Genomic DNA, 21,927 nt, shown 5'->3' with positions numbered 1-21,927 from the left:
AGAGGACTTTCGGCATGAAAGAAACTAATGTCAAAAGGCATCAAGAAAGCAAATGAGTAAAGTATAGGTGTAGGGAAAAGTCGCTGTGAGCATAATTTCAAAATGTGCATGTCACTTATGGCTGGTAAAACAACATAAGCTACAGATAAAGAAACAGTGTACTATACAATCAACAAGAAGTAGGCTCAAAGAAATCATACCTTGGAGAAAACCGGGCAAAAGTAGCATAGCATAACAAGCAAGGGCAAACAATCTATTCATCCACCGGTAACCTATCCTGAATCAAAATAAATAATTAAAGAGAAATTATGTGGTGGCAAACAGAATTTCTACATCAACCCATCACAAGCAAAATGACATTAAAACTGAATGACTAGGAATAAACATCAACTTGATAGCCCCATTCCATTTAGCATCAGTAAGTGACAACAATTAAGAAACAACCTTATGGGATATATAATTACCGTCTGCCAATAAAAAAATATAAGTCAACTAAATGGCGTAGGCCAAAGAAATAGAAATGATTTAATTTAACAAAAACATGAATGGAAAAATATATCAATTTCATGGATTCTGTAAACCAGAAACGAACAGAGACTTGAAAATCTCCATTTCATTCTGGCTCAAAACCACACCAATTTCAATGCCATCTCCGTTGCCACTCTCCGCCAAAGCAATTGCTCCTGTTCTATCAATAGATACTACCTCTACTTTCTCCGGCCGTCCCCACCCGAAATCAACGCCGTAAACATTGAAGCGGATCGACCCGGCAAGACTAAGCGATTGTATTCCTCTTTCCAAAGTCATCAACTTTTCTAAATTCTTATCTGCACCTTCATAAACCCCCTTCTCGTCAAGTTCCCTTGTCATATTACTGATTTTCTCCGTGATAACAACAGCCCCATTTGCCTCCATGAAATCGGAGGCTTTCATAATCGCCTGACGCGGAACAACACAGTTGCCGAAATAATTTGCAGGCGCTGGAGGATCCAAACGGTTTCTGCAATCTGCTGGGAATAAAAAGTTAACCTTTCTGTCACCTTCGCCCCCTCTTGCTTTCACAAGACAAATTAGAATATATGCATATGTTACCACAAATGTGGATAGATGAAGCTCCTTTGTAGGTTTTAGTTCTTCTGCTTTGGAAATGATCTTTTCTCTCAGATTTTTTATATCTTCACGACTCAACTTAAACGTAGCTCGAAGTGAATTCCGATTTCCTCCTAAATATTCCATTACTTTCAAGCTTAGTTGGTTGATTTCTGAAACACCCATGCAATATGCATAGTTCTTCAAGTAAACCATGTAAAGTTCATTTGGGTCTTTGACAACCGTCCGATCGAAGAATGGAGTGAGCTCCGGCAGCAACGAAGCGTCTTGTTTGTCTAGTTGTTTGCATAGATAAGCCCACGATTTCATGAAGGTGATAGCCGTATTGCCGTCGACGACTGCGTGGTGCATGGCAGTGCCAATACAAAAGCCTTGATTTGGAAACAAGGTTATTTGCAGAGACATGCTTGATGCTCTCTCATCAGATGTTAACAACTGGGGTATTAAATGACGTAACTCCGAACTCTCACGGATATCATTGCTGGAGAGAAGTTTAAAGTCTGCGCTGGACTCGGCGACGACGAGAGAAACGGCGTCGTCTGGTGAGTAGGAGATGACAGGCTTGGAAACATTTGGAGGCCATGTCAGCTTGCCTGCGAGAGGGAGATAGTGAAAAAGAGCAAGAGAGAGTGAGTGTTTGAGCTTGGGAAGGATCACAGAGTTGAAATGGTCAAGGGTTGAATTTGAGAATTGGTAAAAGAAGAGACGCTCAACTGGAGGAAATGTCAACCAGAAGGTGTCAAAGAAAGTGAGAGGAAGAGATAGCTCAGTGGAGGAGGTGGGATATGGAGAAAGTCTGCAAGTTTCAAGTATCTTAAGAGGGCCATGTGAAGGCATTGTGAGAGAAAATTCAAACAATAGTTTGGAATTCCATTGTTGAATTTATCATTCTTCTGAATAAGGGAGAAATGTAAGTTGCCAACTTTTCCCCGGCAAATAATTAGAACAGATTAATATTAATCCCTGAGATTAAGGGTTAAAATCTTAACGGTTTCCATCCTCAAAGGCCAAAACAAGAGGAAAATTACTAATATAATCTTCATACAAAATAGGTCAAATCACTATTTCCCACCCAAGCTGTGATAAAATGACCTATTTCCACGTTTTAAGTTTAAAAAATCAATTTGTTAAATTTTTTAATAAATTCTATTAATTTTTTTATTAAATTATTGAAAAGATAAAACATTGCAGAACTAAATAATATTTACTTTCTAAATTGTTTAAAATAAAATTTATATTCTATTTTATATTAATTTTAATTAAAAAATAAAAAAATTACTACAAAAATAGATAAATATATTAATGATGTATAATCATATAACATTTTTTAAAATATTAAAATGTTAATGAAAATTTTAAAATAGGTTTTTGATATTTGAAAAAAATTTAGAGATTTTTAAAATTTTAATATGCCCCTCAATAGTTGCTACTGAAATTGTGAAAGGGTTTTCTTAATTTGAAAAAAGTTTATAATATGTTTAAAATTTTTAAAATTTTAATATGTTTTTTAATAGTTTCAAAATTTATAATTACGCCCCAAAAAACAATAAAATAGGGGTGTATATGTCATATTATAAACGATTGAATCGATAGTTATATTTTTAAAACGTATAAGGTGAATATGATAACTTCCTAAATAAGATAGGAAAAAGATCTATTTACCTTTACTAAATATATTTTAACTATTAAAATTAACAATTAATTTTATTGTTTTTCCTTAATAAAACTCTCTCTCTCTCTCTCTCTATATATATATATATATATTACGTACATATTTTAAACATATAAATGATACAATATTAAATGTTTAGATGATTTTGAATTAAAATAAAGTAACATTTAATTATGTGATGACGTATCATTAGAAATGTCAATGGGCCGGGCCGAGCTGGCTCCGGCTCGACCCATTGGGTTGATGGGTCGGGCTGGGCCTAAGACCCAAACAATAACGGGCCTTCGGGCCGGGTCTACCCATTGAAATATAAAAGCCCAAGACCCGGCCTATATAATAACGGGCCTTAATTGGGCCGGACCGGGCTTTAATCGGGTGGGGCTAGGTTGGGCTTTAATCAGGCCTGCCCGGCCCATTTAATCAATATTTAAAAAAATTTAATTAAAATTTTTAAATACAAATTATTTTTCAATTATTAAAACCGATGACAGTATCCCAAATATTTTATTTATAATTCCTCACTTATGACAGAGGAATACTGTGGTTACATAATGAAAAATATTATAAATTAATAACATAGTACAAATAAATTAATTTATATACAGTATAAATTACAAAACATAAAAAAAATACATCTATTATATAATATTTATCTATTCATCTTCTATATCTAAATCTCTAAATTCTTCAAAGATAAAGAATTATTATTTGTGAATTTAGATATTTTATAATATTTTGTAATAATAAAATTAAAATAAAAATGAAATTATAAATATAAAGAATTATTATTTATGAATTCAGATATTTTTCGAAAGAGAGTTAATGAGAAAAAATGAGATTAAAAATATAATGAAATAATTGAGATTGAGAGATTAAAAAATTTATAAATAAAAGTGAAAATGGAGAAAAATATGATAGATTTATTTAAAAAAATAAATTAATTAAAAAAAAAAGTAAAGGCCAATCTCCCAATTGGCTGGCAGAAGCAGAAGCAGAAAAAAAAAATAAAAAATTTAATTTTATGAACAGTATCGGGTCGGGCCAGTCTATGAGCTTAATATTAAAGCCCTAAGCCCGGCCAGGTAAGCCCATGGGCCTAGTCCGACACTCTACAATGCCGAATTGGGCTTTATCGTGTTTTAGACTGGGCCTTCATTTGGCCCGACCCAATTGACGTGTCTACATATCATCTATATAACAAAATATATTAAAAAAAAATACACACAATATTTCTCTTTCATCCTTCCTTGGGAGAACATAGTCATTATCCCTACAAAATAACATAATTTTTGTTAATGTTTTATGATTATCGAGTTCGAATATTAATCAAGATCCAGATTATTAATCACCCAAGAATCGCACAAAAATAGTATAATAACATCAAAACATAAATTAACACAATAATATACTTAGTTCAGATCCAAAAATTAGAATTCTATATCTAAGATAGAGAAATTGGCTAATAAAATTTACTAATTAGTAAAAATATAGTACAAAACTCATAGAATTGGAAGCTTAATCTAACATTACCAATGTAATCCTCTCTGAATACTAGCATCACAATGACTATATATGTTGACTCAAAGACTTAGACTACTAGATTAAGAGAAACCAATGGATTAAAGCTTTTAGCAAAGAAAATATAAATAGCCAGAGAGAAATTTACGCCTAAAAGCACCCTCCATTAGTTAAAAGACTTAATCATGCAAAGACTAAACTGCCCCTGGACATTAACTACAACCCAAACTTTGCTCAAACTTATTCTTCTAATTACAAGACTGCCATTATTATTTTTTTTTTTTGAAAGTCACAGATTCAGAGTCTTCATATATAGAAAATAATATACAAGAACTTTGACTGTAACATTAAATACGGGCAAACAATGGAAATATATAAACATATGATTTCCTACGTTACCATTTAATATTAAATATGTATCATTTTTTCAACTATCAGACATTTCGTAAACCAGAACTAAACAAAGACTTGAAAATCTCCATTTCATGGCAGCTCAAAACCACTCCAATTTCAACGCCATTTCCATCTCTAGCCTCCGTCAAAGCGACTGCTCCTGTCTTCTCAACAGACGCTATCTCCACTTTCTTCGGCCTTCCCCATCCAAAATCAACCCCGTAAACATTGAACCGGATGGAACCAGCTAGGCCAATAGTCTGGTCTCCTGCTTCCATTTTCATCACGTCTTCTAGTATCTGTTCAGCGCCTTCAAAGAGTCCCTTCTCATCTATCTCTCTTATCATGTTACTGATTTTCTCAGCGATAACTGCAATCCCGTTTTCCTCCGTCAAAGCACTTGCCTGGGTTTTCGATTTGAGAAAATAAACACAGTTGCCAAAATAATTTGCAGGGATGGGAGGATCCAAACGATGTCTGTAATCCACTGGAAACGTAATGTTAACGTTTCTGTTGCCTTCTGCTCCTCTTGCTTTCACGAGACAAATTATAACATACGAATATGTAACCACAAAGGTGGATAAATGAAGCTGATTTACAGGTTTTAGACCTTCTGCTTTTGACAATATCTTTTCTCTGAGTTTCTTTATATCTTCACGGCTCAGCTTACATGTGGCACGTATGGTGTTGCGGTTGACTCCCAGATCTTCATAGACCTTTAAGCTTAGCTGGTTGACTTCTGAAATGTCGGACCCTGAGTAATCTAACCAGTTTCTCAAGTAGATCCGGTAAAGTCCAGTCGGGTCTTTGATGACTGTCCGATCAAAGGACGGCGTAAGTTCTGGCAGTAAAGAAGCGTCTGGTTTGTCAAGTTGTGTGCATAGATAAGCCCAGGATTTCATGAAATTGACCGCAGTACTGCCGTCCACAATTGCATGGTGGGTGGTGATGCCAACACAGAAGCCTTGATTTGGAAACAAGGTAATTTGGAGAGCCATGCTTGATGCTCTGTCGTCGGATGTCAGCAACTGGGGAGTTAAATGACGTAACTCCGAAGACTCAAGAGTATCGTCGCCGGAGAGACGTTTAAAGTCTGCGCTGGACTCGGCGACGATGAGCGAAACGGCGTCTCCTGTTGAGTAGGAGACGATGGGCTTGGCGGCATCTGGAGGCCATGTGAGTTTCCCCGCGAGAGGGATATAATGAAGAAGAGTGAGAGAGAGTGAATGTTTGAGTTTGGGGAGGATGACTGAGTTGAAGTGAACAACTGTTGAATCAGTAAGTTGGTAAAAGAACAGACGCTCCACCGGAGTAAAGTTCAACCAGAATGTGTCGTAGAAAGTAAGAGGAAAAGAAAATTCAGCAGCAAAATGGAAGGAGTTTGAAAATGGAGCAACTTGGGAAATCTCAAGAATCTTAAGTGGGTTCTGTGAAGCCATGGCGAGAGAGAATTATCTATCAGAGTCTGAAATTGAATGGATCAATTTATAATTTTGATATGTAGAAGATTATCAGCATTTACATCACTCAGAGCCCACCACAAATTTGACTAAAAATTAAAAAATATATATATTCCAATCTCTGATGTAACTTTCTCCCAGGATAAAATTTATAAATTTGAATTTCTTTTTTAATATAACCGTCCGGATTCTTCAGACAAATAAACTCTACATACAGTGATCACGTGACAGAAGGTTTGTACCAAGCCTTTTAAGGTTTAATATTTCTTTTCAAAATTTTTTATTACTTTATTAATTTTATTAATTTATATTACATAAATTTGAATTTTGATTAATTATAATAAGAGAGGGGATTTAGCATTGATGTTAAATTTGAGTCTTTCCGTCGCCCAAATGGCATTTAATTTCATCGTCAACATGAAGCTTTTCAAAGGGAAAGGTAGAAGTTCTTGCGGGACGTTGGTAGTTCTTTTTGAAAGTTGGTACCATTGGCGACAGAACACGGCATTCCTTTTCAAAGTTAAACACCAAGTCAAAAACATGCGAGGGCACAATGTTATAATATTTTAGTTCAGCCCTTGGTAGACTAGGAATGAGATAAATACCCGAATCCTTATTTTTGTCTTTGTCTTCGTCAACGTTCTGCCCTTGCAAGAAAAAAAAAAAAATATATATATATATATATATGTAGATTTATGACATATTTTGTTAGATTTCTAACAAAATAATTGGTTTTCTACAAAGCTTTAAATGCTTTTTTTTTTAATTTTTAGGAAACATATCTTTGAAGATTCAAGATACACTATTTCCTCTTAAGTTCATAGTGTAAATGAAAGCAATTGAAATTTCATACAATTAGATATAAAAATTTTAATTTTTAAGAAATTTTGGTTTGACCAAGTGTTATGATCCAATTTCAAAATATTGTGACAAAAATAACAAGTGTGAATAACATTAGGGGTGAACAAAACCGTTAACCAATTTTGTAAATCGAATCAAATTTTTAGTTTTATAAAAGTTACAAACTAAAACCGAACTATTTTTACATTAACTGATTTGTAACTAAATAAAAATTACTGAATTTAAGTGTTGGAGACAGAAAGAGCATTTAATTTAATGTATTTTACGAAAACAAAAAAAAAAAAAAAAAGAAAAGAAAAGAAACCATTAGTGTATTTTACAAGAACAGAAAAAAAAAAAAGTTTAATAATAACCCTTTGATTTAATCTATTTTATTTGATACAGAAATGTGGTGAATGTAGTGCATTTTGCATTTATGTTTAACAAAATTTATCTTACTGATTTGAGAAAATCTACCCTTTAATTTATTCTTTGTACTTGTAGAAGGTATGTTAGCAGCAAAATTTATTCACTAATTAACTAAACTACATCAAAAATTTGAGAAAAAAACATTACTTGATTTGAGAAAGAAATTGTTGTTGATGTCATTTGAAAAAGGTGAGATAAATATCACTGGAAAATGGCAAGAGCCTAGTTGGCTGTTGAGGTGAGTCGATGAGTGTTTAAATGAAAATAAAGAATAATAAAAGATGAAACTTGTTGCATTACAGTAAATATTGTTGTAAGAATAGAAAAGAGAAAATGAAAAACAAGAGAAACGAAAATGAGAAACCATGTGTTGAGCCCTGGTTGCTTACTCCTTGTTACAAGTCTACAACAACTCTACATTGTTTCATTCTACACACTAGTCGGTTGGAGACATCCAAGGAAAGGAAAAGATAAGTCCAAGGAAGCAAAAGATAAAAAAACATGTTTTTTTTAAGTAAACATTTGACTTTTACATTAATAGTAAATACAAGTTTAAATTTTTAGCATTAATTTTTTTATTATTTTAAAAATTTGAAAACTGAACCGGTACTAGGTAATTGATTTTCCAATTTGAGCAAACTAAAAACTGAATCGAATTTTTGGTTTTATTAATTTTCTAACCCAATAACCAAACCGGTTTTAGGGGTATCCTATTTTTTGGTATGGATATTGATTCGATTCGATTATCAAAAATTTTTGAACACCCCTAAAGAATGTACAAGGTTATGTGGTTTTGCAATGAATTTAAATGGGTGTAACAAATGAGACGTGAGGTGTGTTTTCCACTGTTTCATTAGCAATGCCTCATAAGACTATTCACATCTTTTTATAACAATGATAAAGGTTTTGAAGGTACTATGAATAGATAATATCCACGTCCATTTGAATTAATCATATATAGGAGACATAAGATTTTTTGTAGCATGAAATTATGTTCACAACAATGAAACGAGATTTGGGCACTTTGTTTTGGTAAGTTTGTTATGTTATTTGTTTTTGTGGGCATGATAAATCTCGAATCACTAAAATAAATATTTTATGATAGAATCATGTGAAGTTTATGATTTCGAATAACTAATATAAAAAAGTTTGAACTTCTCAACTTTTCTATTTTAGCATATGTATCTTAATCCCGTATGGATGGTGCACTTTTGATTTATAGTTTGCAATCTTTGATTAGAATGAAAGACGAGATCTTTTTAATCAAGAGTCAAACCCTTGCAAGTTGAGGTTATAGATCTTTATATTCTAATTTTATTAAATCTTTTAGAATAATTTAAGAAATTCAATTAGGTTGCTATATTTAATCGTTTGATGATAGTTGTTAATTATAGTCATTAGTCGATAATCATGATCAATAGATAATCCCTATCACTTGTTCGATATTATTTATAATCAATAATTGCTACTTATATTCAAAGAGAATATCATAAATATGAGTTAAATAATTAAATAGTTTAATATATTAGTGGAAAAGTTGGATGATTAACATTACAAGTTCAATGTCGTAGTGGGCTCAATCATGAGAAGATTGGTGGAGGATGACTTGCAAGAGTCTTGATAAGTTTTTGGACTAAATTGGGTTTTGAAAAATATATATTTTTTTATATAAATGTGTCATTTCACTATAAATAACACTATACACATCTATTTTAAATACACGAATGGGTATATATTTATGTGTGTCATTATCTGATTGAATATTAAATATGATAACACATATTAAATATGTATTTATTTATATATCTAAAATAGATATACATAATATTATTGCTATTGATTTCATTTAACCTTTCAACATGCAACAGAAACTCCTAGCCACCATAACTACTTAATGATTTGAAAGAAATAAAAAGCTTTTAATGGACAATGCTTAAACTTAATAAAATAAAATAAAAAGCTTTTACATGGTGTTTTTAAATTGAAAACTCTTGCCAAATTGAAGACATGAACATAGCATACCATATGTTATATTGAATCTTGTAGGCTTCAAAGATCCTGCAAACCAGAAACAAATAGAGACTTGAAAATCTCCATTTCATGCTTACTCAAAACCATTCCAATTTCAATGCTATTTCCATCTCCACCACGCGACAGAGCAAATGCTCCAGTTCTATCAATAGATATTATCTCTACTTTCTTTGGTCTTCCCCACCCATAATCTACTTCACAAAACGTGAATTTGTTCGACCCACCCATACTGATTCTTTCCTCTCCTTCTTCCCAATTTTTCAGCTTATCTAAAGTCTCTTCTGCACCTTCAAACAGTCCCTTCCCATCAATTTCTCTTATAATGTTACTGATTTTCACCGCAACAGTTGCAACCCGTTTTCCTTCATGAAAACACTTGCTTTTATAATCACATTACGGGAAGAAAGACAGTTGCCGAAATAATTTGCCGGGAGTGGAGGATCCAGACGGTTTCTATAATCCACAGGGAAGAGAAAGTTGACGTTTCTGATACTTTCTCCTTCTCTTGCTTTCACGAGACAGACTAAAACATACGCACATGTCACCACGAAAGTCGATAAATGAAGCGGTTGTGAAGACGATATCTTCTCTTCGAATTTCTTTATATCTTCAACATTCAGCTTAAACGTGGCTCGAACTGAATTACGATCCACTCCGAAATCTTCCAAAACCTTCAAGTTTCGCTGGTTACCCATGAAATCAAGCCAGTTCTTCGAGTACAACGAGCAAAGTCCAACTGGGTCTTTGATAACAGTCCGATCGAAGAATGGGGTGAGCTCAGGCAACAAAGAAGGGTACTGTCGTTTGCCTAGCCGAGTGCATAGGTAAGCCCAGGATTTCATGAAAGCGATTGCAGAAATGCTGTCCAAAACAGCATGGCGCATGGAGACGCCAATACAAAGCCCTTGATTTGAAAACAAGGCTATTTGCAAAGCCATACATGATGCTCTGTCGTCATATGATAACAACTCCGGTATTAAATGTCGTGACTCGGAAGACTTACGAATATAATCGCCGGAGAGGCGGTTAAAGTCTGCACTAGACTCAGCGACGAGGAGAGAAACCGTGTCGTCAGGTGCATTGGAGATTGTCGGTATGTGAACGTGTGGAGGCCATGTGAGTTTGCCGGCGAGGGGGAGATAGTGAAGAAGAGCAAGAGAGAGTGAATGTTTAAGTTGAGGAAGGACATGTGAATTGAAGTGAAGAAGGGCTGGTTCAGTGAGTTGACAAAAGTGCAGACGCTCAAATGGAGGAAGTTACCTACCCAATAAGGGTTGGCACCCCAAACATTATGGTCCAAGGTTTGAGTGTTGTCCAATTATTACAAGGAAGATGGATAAAATCAAGTTGAAATTGGAGCAAGTCAATGACTCCCAACGGTTTAATTTGGAAACATAGATTCCCAGGAAAATTCAATTAAATCCTCAATTAATCATGCATCAAGGATTTGTGGCTGAGGATGAAGAATACGCCCAGAAGAAAAGGCTCAAGCTTAGCTAGTTACAATAGAAATGGCCCAAAGGTCCACACTCTATGGTAAATTAAGATTACAGCCCACTTTCAAAAAGGGGTTTCATGTGGACATGCCTGGTCACCCAAGAAAAAGGTAGTGCACCATGATCCGCATGGTCAGGGGTCAAGGTAAACACTAGGGGTAGAGATGTCAACAGGCCATGCTGGGCTGGTCTCGGCTTGGTTGGCCCATTGTGTTGGCAGGCTGTGTTAGGGCAGGACTTGTTATAGTGCAGGTCTTGCAGGGCAAGCTGCCTTGACATATTTTGAAGTCTTACGTGCTCTTGTGGATCGGCACTAAATTATATTTTTTTAAAAATGTTTTATTTTAATTAATTTTTAATATTTTTTTGTGAGTCGCGGGCTTTATCCCAAGGCCCCAACATGGTCCTTGGACCTAACACGACCTACTACATTAGCTAGCCATGCCCCAAAAAGGGGTTTAATCCGTGTCGCAGGCCAACTTGACTCCTTTAACATGTCTAAGGGGTGTAAAACAAGCTTGTAGTTTAACTTATGTTGAACTCAAACTTAAATCCAATAAAAAGGGACCTAACACGACCTACTATGTTAGTTAATTTAGTGAGTTTGCAAAGTTATATATTGAATCGAATAAAATACTAATAAATCTTTAAAAATTTTAAATCTTGTACTTGTATTTTTTAAATCTTATTTTTAAACTTTAAATTTGAAAGAAATAATTGAAAAATATATAAGTTATAATATTTATGTGTAATTTTAGAAATTTAAAGAGTTTAAATATAATTTTTTTAACTAAACTTGAGCCAATCATTCATGTCTTTAACTCTAATAGAGAGCTTGTTAATTCCACAAGCTCAAGTTTAAGTTTAACCTTAATACTATCGGACTTAGGTCAAATCATTTTTATCAAAATTATTGACAATGTTTAACAAATTTTACATAACATATGCTTTGAAAAAATTAATTAATCCCAAGGCTTAATCCAAGGTCTAATTACATTATGCAGACAACATTAGATAAAATTCTGATGACCTTCAGATGATTTCAAACCATGTTTTCCAGTGGTTTCAATTCAACTCTTACTAATTTATAAAAACTGACATGATAATGTGATTAAGTGATGTGATTGTTTTTACTTCAAAATCTCCTTGTCATGATGAATGGATTAGAAATATTTTAATTCTTGCTGCTGTTGGTGGAAGGTGACCTTCTCTGGCACCAGTGTCAAGATGTACAATCCTCTGTAATTTGTTTGTTTTATATATTTTTGCCGTTAAAGGAATCAAACATGAATAGCCTCCAATGGCAGAAAGACAAAGTGACTGTCTTAACTTTTCCAGCAGCATTTGGGATGAGGCAAGATTATAATTACAAAACTTTGGAGAGTGACAGTTTACTACTTCACTGGGAAAACATCTGGCTTCATGCAGCTGCTGCTTTCTCTTCTTTGAGCCAATTAAAGGCTGGCTTGTGCTGGCCATCACATGTATGAGTATCACAAATCACGCCAAGGGTTAGTTTGAAGTGCCAAAGATGGGGTATCCAAGCAAAAGAACATAGGTTTAAAACCCATCAATAATATATCAAAATTAAATTATTGACTCATTTGCTATGGTAATTATGAGATCAATCATTGAACTTGAGATTGGTGTGATTGATTCAATCTCAAAGGAACAGTCTAAGATAAATGCAAGTTAAAAAGAAGTTACTATCTGGATGATGATAACCTTAAATAATAATTATGAATGTATAAACGCTAGTATCGAATCGAATTTTTTATTAGAGAAGAAGAATGTCTTTGTCCAAATTATATAGAAAAATCATGTAATGTGATTAAGAAGTGTTCATTTAAATAATGCACAACTTTGGAGCCTTTTCTTCCAAATTTAATCATAATCTAATCTCTCTGTAAGAGTAGCAAAATTGCAGAGCAAAAGAAAGAACCAAATGGGAAATCCTCATGCTTTAGTTATACCGTATCCAGCACAAGGTCATGTTATGCCTATAATGGAGCTCTCACAATGGTTAGCCAATCATGGCATCAAAATTACTCTTGCGAACACTGAGTGCAATCACAGACGGCTTATGAGTGCAGTGGCAAGCAAGGGTGCTATAGGGAGTCAAATTCATCTTGTTTCAGTTTCTTTGGGACTGGAGTCTCCAGAGAATGTCGAACCAGAGAAGCATCTTGAAGCAATCTTCAGGTTTCTGCCAGGAAAAGTTGAGGAGCTTATCGACAATATCAATGCAGTGGATGGTGATAAGATCACTTGTGTTCGAGGAGATACCTTCTTGGATGGGCCATGAAGATTGCACCTGAGAAGGGAATCAAGAGAGTTGCCTTTCGTACTGCTTCAGCCACCGTGTTCACCCTAAGATCCTGCATTCAAAAGTTGATTGAGGATGGAATTATTGATAATGAAGGTAAGATCATTTACCACTAACTGGCCTTATCTTGAAAAGATGATAAAAGTAGATAATGTTACCTTAATTTTAATTGGGATTTTCCTTGTAGCAACTCCAACAAAGAAACAGATGTTGCATTTGTCACCAAAAATGCCTGCCATGAGCGCAGATCACTTAGGTTCGACCTCCCTTGGCAACATAAAACTGCAGAAACTGTTCTTCCATTATGTGATTTGAAATTGTGGATCACTCCTAAATTTGGCAGACTGGCTGGTTTGCAATTCAATTTATGACCTTGAGCCTGAAGCATTTAACTTTAATCAAGATATCACACCAATAGGTCCACTTTTGGCAAGCAACAGAATTGGGGACTCAGCAGGAAGCTCATGGCAAGAAAGCTTGCTTGAAATGGCTTGATCAATAGCCATTACGGTCAGTCGTGTATATTGCATTCGGAAGTTCAACAGTCTGTGACAGAACCCAGTTCCAGGAATTGGCCAAGGGACTTGAACTCTCCAACAGGCCATTCCTCCGGGTTGTGCATCCGGACATAAGTAATAGTGGATGATGCCTACCAGGAAGGATTTCAAAACACTGTGGCATCCCGTGGGCATACAGTTAGTTGGGCTCCTCAACAGAGTCCTGGCACATCCTCCCGTTGCTTGCTTCATGAGCCACTGTGGATGGAACTCCACTATGGAAGGTATTTGCAATGGGGTGCCTTTCTTGTGCTGGCCCTTCTTTGGTGATCAGATGCATAATGAGAACTACATTTGCAATGTTTGGAAGGTTGGAATTGGGTTCAACCGAGATGAAAGACAGCTCATTACAGGGAAAGAAATTAAAACTAAACTGGAAGAACTGCTGGAGAATGGAAAGTATAAGGCAAAAGTATTGGATCTCAAGGAAAGGGTGACGAACTGTATCAAAGAAGGTGGCAGCTCCCACAACAATTTAAAACATTTTGTTAAATGGTTGAAGGCATAAATAAGTCTATCACAAATTGTTCAAAAATAAACAAAAAATGATATGTATGTGTATAGTTTATTTTCAGAAGGGAAAATATACCAACAGATAAGGCATTGGCATCTGAACTCTTGTGTCAGTATTGCTATATAAAAAATTGATTAGGTAGAAAGTAGCAGAATGAAGTCAGTGAATCAAAAAAGTAAGAACCAAAGTCAGTAAATGTTAACAGCATAAGACAAAGTCTTGAGATTCTTGAGTGATGCCTAGTTCCTACTTAATTAGCAATCAAATTGACCAGAATTTAAAGAAGATAGGTGCAGAAAGTTTCTGCAGAAGCAAAAGAAGAACTGAAATGGGAATTCCACATGTTCTAGTTATACCTTATCCAACACAAGGGCATGTGATTCCTATGATGAAGCTTTCACAATGTTTGGTGAAACAAGGGTGCAAGATTACCTTCGTGAATACAGAATATAATCACAGGCAGCTCATGAATGCATCGGCTATGAAGGATGGTACTGGGAATCAAATTTGTTTTGTTTCAGTTTCAGATGGACTGGAATCCTTGGAGGATAGAAAACAGCCAGAGAAAGTAATGGATGCAATCATGCAGGTTATGCCAGAGAAAGTGGAGGAGCTCATTGATCAAGTTAATGAATATAACAAGGACAAGATCTCTTGTGTCCTAGCAGATTACAATGCTGGATGGGCCCTGGAAATTGCTGAGAAGAAGGGAATCAAGCGGGCTGCCTTCCGGCCTAATGCGGCCACACTGATGGTCTTGGTGTTCAACATTCAGAAGCTGATTGATGATGGAATAATAGATGAAGATGGTGAGATTCTCAACCACTAACTCTTGCATGTTCAGGAACTAGGAAAATGTTAGTAAAAATTGAAACGAGTTTCTTTCCATTTATTGTCTTTTGCATTTCCTTTTTAGGAACACCCACCAAAAGGCAGATGATTAAGTTATCACCAAACATGCCTGCCATGAACACAGCAGACTTCATGTGGACATGTACCGGAAGCATAAACTTGCAGAAAATTATTTTCAAAAATACTATGAGAAACACCAAAGCAACGAAACTGACAAACTGGCTGCTTTGCAACTCAGCTTATGATCTTGAACCTGCAGCATTTACCATGGCGCCAGAGATACTACCAATAGGCCCCCTTTTTGTTGGCAACCCGCCAGGAGACTCAGCAGGAAATTTCTGGCCAGAAGACTTAACTTGCTTGAAATGGCTTGACCAGCAGCAACCTCAATCAGTCATATATGTTGCATTTGGCAGTTCCACCTTTTTAGACCAAACCCAGTTCCATGAACTAGCATTCGGGCTTGAACTCTGCAACAAGCCTTTCATATGGGTTGTGCGCCCCGGGATAACATATGCAGTAGATGATGCCTACCCAAAAGGATTTCGACACAGAGTCAGTGGTCGTGGCAAGATAGTTGATTGGGCCCCTCAGCTGAAAATCCTGGATCATCCTTCAGTTGCTTGCTTTATAAGTCATTGTGGTTGGAACTCCACCATGGAAGCTTTAAGCTGTGGGATACCTCTCTTGTGCTGGCCTTACATTGTTGATCAGTTCCACAATGAGAGCTACATTTGCGATACGTGGAAGGTCGGATTAAGGTTAAACAAAGATGAAAGAGTGATCATTACACCTGAAGAAATTAAAAATAAAGTTGAGAAACTGGTGGGAAATGGAAAATATAAAGCAAGTGCTTTAGCTTTCAAGGAAATGATCATGAGAAGCATCAAAGACGGTGGGAGCTCCTACAACAATTTCAATACTTTCACTGAGTGGTTGAAATCATAGATGATTATATTAGTTACTGCTATTCCTAAAGTACTCTGTGCTAATATCAGGGCAGATTAATCTAATTTGTGTTTTTTTTAACCTTTTTGGTAAGTAAGAATAAGATTTCATTAGCAATCAAGGATTAATCCTTCAAGTTTTTAACCATGTCACTCTGCAATGTCTGAAAATTTTCTGACATTTCATTTACATGCAAATAAATCACATCAACTTGGACCTATTTCCAGACAATGAAACTGAAACCATACTGCAGAAGAACAAAGATAAAATAAAAGCCCAAACCCACAGGGCCAACAGGTCATTTCGCACAAGCATACATAGCAATAGCATAACTGATCACTGACCAGAGAAATTCTTTAAAAAGAAAGATAATTCTTAAGGTCATTCGTGTCACGACTTGGGTTTCTAAATAATCACCAGAAAGATGCAGAGGAGAACAAATTAGCCTTTCAGACACTGATATCGTTGACTTACACATTACTTAAAACGCAGGAGAAATATTAAAAATAAAAGACCCCAAGGTAGCTTGATTGACATAGGGTGGAATATGCATACAGTCTCGGTAGGGTTTGAGTTCAAGATACACTCGCATCAGACAGTGATTGTGAAACCCCCCTCGCTGAACCAGATATTCCATGTGAAAGGTAAGAAGGAAAGCATGAGGTATGTATTCCCCTTTGGTTGTCAGTGAATTATTAAAGTAAATATATTATTCATGTTAGTGAATTATTCATATATATTCATTATAATGTTCCATATTCATGCATTCCTTATTCATATATATTCATTGTACTTGCTAAAAACATGATAGTACATTATTCCATCTTAATGCATTATTCAACATTATGTCAGTGCATTATTCCATCTTGAAGCACTTGAGATTTTTAAAAAAATTATTCAAAACAGAAAAAAAAAAGGGTTCGTGTCTTTTAAAATGAAAAAGGGTTGGCATTGAGATGCCAACCCTTTTAGCAAGGTAAGGGTTGGCGTCACGCCAACCTTTTTAAATGAAGGGTTGGCATTGACGCCAACCATTGACGTTGTCAATGTCAAGGGTTAGCCCTTTTTAACTTTTTTTAAATTTTTTAATAACTGTTTTTCTCTAGTTAAACGTCAACCTTTTATTTCTTTTAGTTAAACCTTATCAACTGATTTTTTTTTATCATCATAGTAGTTGGGGTCTAATATAAAGTATGAAGTGGATGTGGTCGAGTTTTAGTAGGTTGCTCTTTTTGTTTTATATCCTTACTTCAAAAAATTTTTAAACTGAAATCCGTTTCACTTTTCAATTTTTTCCTTCTTTCTTTTGTTTTTTAAGCACTGACTCTATTCTGAAGCACTTGTTTTATTTTTCACAGTACAATTCTAAAGTTGCAGAGAAAAAGAGAGAAAATCTCTTTGTATGGGTCCTCCCTTGAAAGCTAAGAAAGAAGAGAAAAAGTTGCAGAGGAAAAAGAAAAAATCTATGTATGGATCATTTCAAGAGGGGTATTTTGAAAAAGTAGATTACTGTTGTGGTATAGTTGTTTAAGTTTTGAAATGAGTAATATATATGTATACATAGATTAAAATAAGAGTAAAAATTTCAATTTCTCTAAAATAAATGGGAGATTGAAGCTGTTATAAAAGTTGAGATTCATGCATGATGTCTAGATTTGATGTTTTTCCGAGTTATATGACTGTGCATGAGTCTAAAAATTTGGAATTGAATATTTTATTATAAATTATTGTGGGAAATTTTATCAAGTAATAGGTAATATTTATTCAAATTGGGGTGTTATATTATACAGTTAAAAATAATAAAATTATACTTATTTATTTTAAGTATATAAATATATATATTTAATATATGTTATTATGTAATTAGATGATTTTAAATTAAAAATAAAGTAATATTCAATTATATAATAATACACATAAGTGTGTATATATTTATGTATTTAAAGTGGATATATATAGTATTGTTCATGTGAAAAATAAGAGTACAATTTTTCTATTATATAATATTTTCCATTAATTTATTGATTAATTTCCTCTCTTGAGCAAGTCACAACTCACAAGAGTACTCAGTTTCTTTTTTCATGACAACTTTATTGAATAACTATGTATAAAGGTGTCAATGGGTCAGCTCCGACTCGACCCATCAGGCTAATGGGTTAGGTTGGGCCTGAGGCCCAAATAGTAATGGGTCTCCTAGGTGGGCCGACCCATTAATATGTGAAGACCCAAGACCTGATCTTATATATAGGGTCAGGTAGGGCCAGACTTTAATTGGGTTGCTCAGCTCATTTAAACAATTTTTTTTTAAAATTTTTAAATACAAATTATTTTTTAATTATTAAAACCGACAACAATACTTCGAACATTTTATTTATAATCTCTCACTTATGGGAGAGAAATGTTATGGTTATATAATGAAAAATATTATAAGTTTATAATATAGTACAAATAAATTAATTTACACACTATATAAATCATAAACATAAATAAAAAATATATATTATACTATTTATCTGCTCATTTTTAATATCAAAATCTCTGAATTCTTTTGATATTGAATCTATTTATAATATTTTATAATGATAAAATTGAAATAAAAATGAAATTATAAACACTAAAAATATTATTATTTGTAAATTCAAATAGTTTTCGATAGAGAGTTGATGACAAAAAGTGAGATTAAAAATATAATGAAAGAATTAAAATTGAAAAAAATTAAAATTAAAAAAGAGTTTGGTTGATTTATATAAAATAAATAAATAAAAAATTTTAAAAAATAAATAAAATTAAAAGCTTTTACCTTTGTGACAGAACCCAAATTTTACCACAAAAGTAGAGGCCGTTGCCCTTTGATATATTTTTTTGTTAATTTTCATCTTTTAAAATAACAACAGGGTGGATCAGATTGATCTATGGGTTTAATATTAAAATTTATAGCTCAATTTAAAAAGCTTATAGGCTAAACTTAATATGTTACAATATCAGATCAAATCTTACCAGATTTGGCACTAAATTTCTACTTTGTAACCCAGCCCAATTGACCTATCTTAAAGCCAATCTTAAATTCTTAGTTTATTAATTATTACCGAAACAAGAAGATAAATATTTAAAATTCCGTGGTGTACATTTGTTGGCGAAATTTTCTTATCTTGTCTGTATCTAAAGCTAGGAACCCTAATTGTTCGACAAGAACATTCAAAGCAGAAACATAAAATGGGTCGTCCACATGTTCTGGTAATACCTTTTCCAGCACAAGGCCATGTGATTCCTTTCCTTGAGCTTTCACAATGCTTACTGCGGCATGGCCTGAGGGTCACCTTTGTGAACACGGATCATACTCAGAAGCTGATCATCAACGCCTCGCAGGGAAAGAAGCACGTCGGAGATGATCCAGAACTCCAGCTGGTATCGATTCCAGACGGATTGGAATCTTTGGAGGATCGATATGATTTAGGCAAGTTATTTGAATCACTTGTAAAGGTGATGCCAGGGAAGCTGGAAGAGCTCGTACAAGAGATGAACAACAAAGAGGAAGACGAAAAGATCACTTGTGTTATTGCCGATGTGCATGTTGGAATGGTGCTTCCAGTAGCAGAGAAACTCAAAATTAATAAGCGGGCTGCGTTTTTGTCGACAGCAGCGGCGGCTCTTGCCTTGTACCACCGTATTCCCAAATTGATCGATGATGGAATCATTAACGAAGATGGTAAGCCCCTTAATAAAAAAGTGTATATATATTTTTAATATTCTCTCTTCATCTATAGACCTGGTTATTGTTAGGATATTAAGTATAAGGTATGAGATTTAGATTTTACATTGGATAGTATGAGCTATTGATGTGGGATTTATATGATTTTATGTTTTTCAATCTAAATAATTTGTTTTCAGGTGTGATTATCTTAAGTTTCATATTATTTGGTATGAAAGTCATTATCACATTTTTCAGACTAAATCATGCGATGCAAGTGGTGACAATAGTGTTAGCCCTGTTAGGATCTCAAGTTTCATACTTGTTAATTTTTTAGGAACTGCAACGGAGAGTGGACGAATGATAGAGTTGGGAGCAAACATGCCTACAATCACGAGTGCAGAAGTCGTGTGGAACTTTGGCGACTTGATTACCCAGAGGAATTTTTTTCAGCTTATTGTTAAGGGCACAGACGGTACACAAATGGCAGCTGACTACCTGATTTGCAACACAACGTCTGACCTTGAGCCTGAAGCATTCAACTTGGTTCCGAAGATTCTTCCAATTGGACCACTTTTAGCAAGCAACAGACAAGGAAATTCAGGTGGGATACTTCTGGCCAGAAGACTCAACTTGCTTGACTTGGCTTGATCAGCAACAACCTCGCTCAGTTATTTATGTTGCATTTGGCAGCTTTACAGTTTTTGACAAGATCCAATTTCAGGAGCTTGCATTAGGGCTTGAACTTACTAACAGGCCATTTCTATGGGTTGTGAGGCAGGATATTACCGAGGATGCAAATCAAGTGTACCCAGAAAGCTTTCAAGACAGGGTAGCCAACCGTGGGAAAATGGTGGGTTGGGCGCCGCAACAGAAGGTTTTGAGTCACCCTTCCATTGCCTGCTTCTTTAGTCATTGTGGTTGGAATTCCACCATGGAAGGTGTAAGCAATGGGCTTCCTTTCTTGTGCTGGCCTTATTTTGCTGATCAATTCATTAATCAAAGCTACATCTGTGATATTTGGAAGGTGGGTTTAAAATTTAACCGAGAAGAAGGCAAGATCATCACACGAGAAGAAATTAAAACCAAGGTGGATCAAGTGCTGAGCGATGAAAATTTCAGAGCTAGAGCTTCGGACCTCCGGGAAAAGACATTGAGAGGTGTCAAAGAAGGGGGTCTATCTGACAAGACATTCAAGGAATTCATTGAATGGATAAAGACACAGGAAGAAGAATAGGATACCTTTAGACTATTGGATCATTCCTTTGAAGATTCTTTCAAGTAAAAGATCCATTGTGGTAGTCTAGATTTTCTACTTGAACGAATAAGCTTCTTATTGTTGTTTCATCGTTTTGTTACAGAAGCAATTATTTGTTTTCACAAACCATTATTATGTGTGAGCTTTAGGGAAGAAATTTAGTAACAAATGTTGGTTTGGGTTTCCCTCCACGTGAAGGATGGCTCAAAGTTCACTTATTAAAGTGAAGCCTAAATAATTTTTTTTTTTCCTCACTTGGAGGAAGATTAAATCAGTAATCCTGATGTCCAATTAAAAAGATTAAAAACCCAAAAGTTCAGGGAAACAAAGCAGTGGCAGAATTGGTTTTTATCGTAGCAAATAGAGAAGAAAAGAGAAATTTTTTTTAAGTAAAAGTAGTTCGTCCAAGTTTAATCAATAACCTCGACTAAGTTCAATCCATGGTTTGATTGAGTTGAAACTTTAGGAGCATATTTAAGACTCATTAATTGTCATTTTGGATGGTGAAGATCAGATTTAGAGTTATGGAGAGTTATCCTTCAGTCCTTGAATGCACCTATGTTTTTTGTGAGGTTTTTTTATATTTGTTGTGGAAACTTATCGTATTTGTCAAAAAGATTTGTTCTTAAGGAATCATAGATTTATGTTTTTAATTTTAACTAAAAAGATTTGTACCCAATCTTGTTGACAGTAAAATTTTTGGGTGGACTATAGTCTCGTGATTTGACCTATCTCATATTGAGGAGGTTTTTATGTTAAAAATTGTTTATCTTTTGTGTTACATTTTTTGTTTGTTTTCATATTTTTCGATTCACACAAATTAAGAGAAAAATTA

At 34.6% G+C, this 21,927-nt stretch overlaps 4 protein-coding genes and 1 pseudogene across 4 annotated transcripts; 2 read left to right on the top strand and 3 right to left on the bottom strand.

The window, feature by feature from the left end:
- Positions 1-564: 564 nt before the first annotated feature.
- LOC123197513 (phenolic glucoside malonyltransferase 1-like) lies at positions 565-1,947 on the bottom strand. The gene has a single exon (XM_044611831.1). It carries the CDS (start codon positions 1,945-1,947, stop codon positions 565-567), a length of 1,383 nt encoding a protein of 460 aa, XP_044467766.1.
- A 2,787-nt stretch (positions 1,948-4,734) lies between these two features.
- Positions 4,735-6,132, bottom strand: LOC123197512 (phenolic glucoside malonyltransferase 1-like). Its single transcript, XM_044611830.1, has one exon. It carries the CDS (start codon positions 6,130-6,132, stop codon positions 4,735-4,737), a length of 1,398 nt encoding a protein of 465 aa, XP_044467765.1.
- A 3,339-nt stretch (positions 6,133-9,471) lies between these two features.
- Positions 9,472-11,228, bottom strand: LOC123197511 (malonyl-CoA:anthocyanidin 5-O-glucoside-6''-O-malonyltransferase-like). The gene is made up of 3 exons (XM_044611829.1): positions 11,069-11,228; positions 9,947-10,663; positions 9,472-9,815 (listed from the first exon to the last, which is right to left on the bottom strand). The coding sequence occupies exons 1-3, from the start codon at positions 11,226-11,228 to the stop codon at positions 9,472-9,474; spliced, it is 1,221 nt and encodes a 406-aa protein (XP_044467764.1).
- Positions 11,229-14,674: 3,446 nt separating this feature from the next.
- On the top strand, positions 14,675-16,225 carry LOC123197144 (UDP-glycosyltransferase 83A1-like). The gene is made up of 2 exons (XM_044611302.1): positions 14,675-15,155; positions 15,263-16,225. The coding sequence occupies exons 1-2, from the start codon at positions 14,675-14,677 to the stop codon at positions 16,144-16,146; spliced, it is 1,365 nt and encodes a 454-aa protein (XP_044467237.1). The 3' UTR covers positions 16,147-16,225.
- A 3,052-nt stretch (positions 16,226-19,277) lies between these two features.
- LOC123197705 lies at positions 19,278-21,310 on the top strand (annotated as a pseudogene).
- Positions 21,311-21,927: the final 617 nt, after the last annotated feature.

The sequence above is a fragment of the Mangifera indica genome, chromosome 15 (genome assembly GCF_011075055.1).
Source record: "Mangifera indica cultivar Alphonso chromosome 15, CATAS_Mindica_2.1, whole genome shotgun sequence".
Classification (NCBI taxonomy): Eukaryota; Viridiplantae; Streptophyta; class Magnoliopsida; order Sapindales; family Anacardiaceae; genus Mangifera; species Mangifera indica.
The sequence above is the reverse complement of the archived record's forward strand: the minus strand, read 5'-3'. Positions and strand labels throughout refer to the sequence as shown.

What these genes read in the sequence shown, in the direction of transcription:
- LOC123197513 (XM_044611831.1), bottom strand. Translation starts at nt 1,947, where the DNA reads ATGCCTTCACATGGCCCTCTTAAGATACTTGAAACTTGCAGACTTTCT.
- LOC123197512 (XM_044611830.1), bottom strand. Translation starts at nt 6,132, where the DNA reads ATGGCTTCACAGAACCCACTTAAGATTCTTGAGATTTCCCAAGTTGCT.
- LOC123197511 (XM_044611829.1), bottom strand. Translation starts at nt 11,228, where the DNA reads ATGTCAAGGCAGCTTGCCCTGCAAGACCTGCACTATAACAAGTCCTGC. An exon ending in CCCTGACCATGCGGATCATG is followed by an intron (nt 10,664 to 11,068) that starts GTGCACTACCTT and finishes TCACTGAACCAG; the next exon opens with CCCTTCTTCACTTCAATTCA. An exon ending in GAAAGCAAGAGAAGGAGAAA is followed by an intron (nt 9,816 to 9,946) that starts GTATCAGAAACG and finishes GTTTTCATGAAG; the next exon opens with GAAAACGGGTTGCAACTGTT.
- LOC123197144 (XM_044611302.1), top strand. Translation starts at nt 14,675, where the DNA reads ATGGGAATTCCACATGTTCTAGTTATACCTTATCCAACACAAGGGCAT. An exon ending in TGGAATAATAGATGAAGATG is followed by an intron (nt 15,156 to 15,262) that starts GTGAGATTCTCA and finishes TTTCCTTTTTAG; the next exon opens with GAACACCCACCAAAAGGCAG.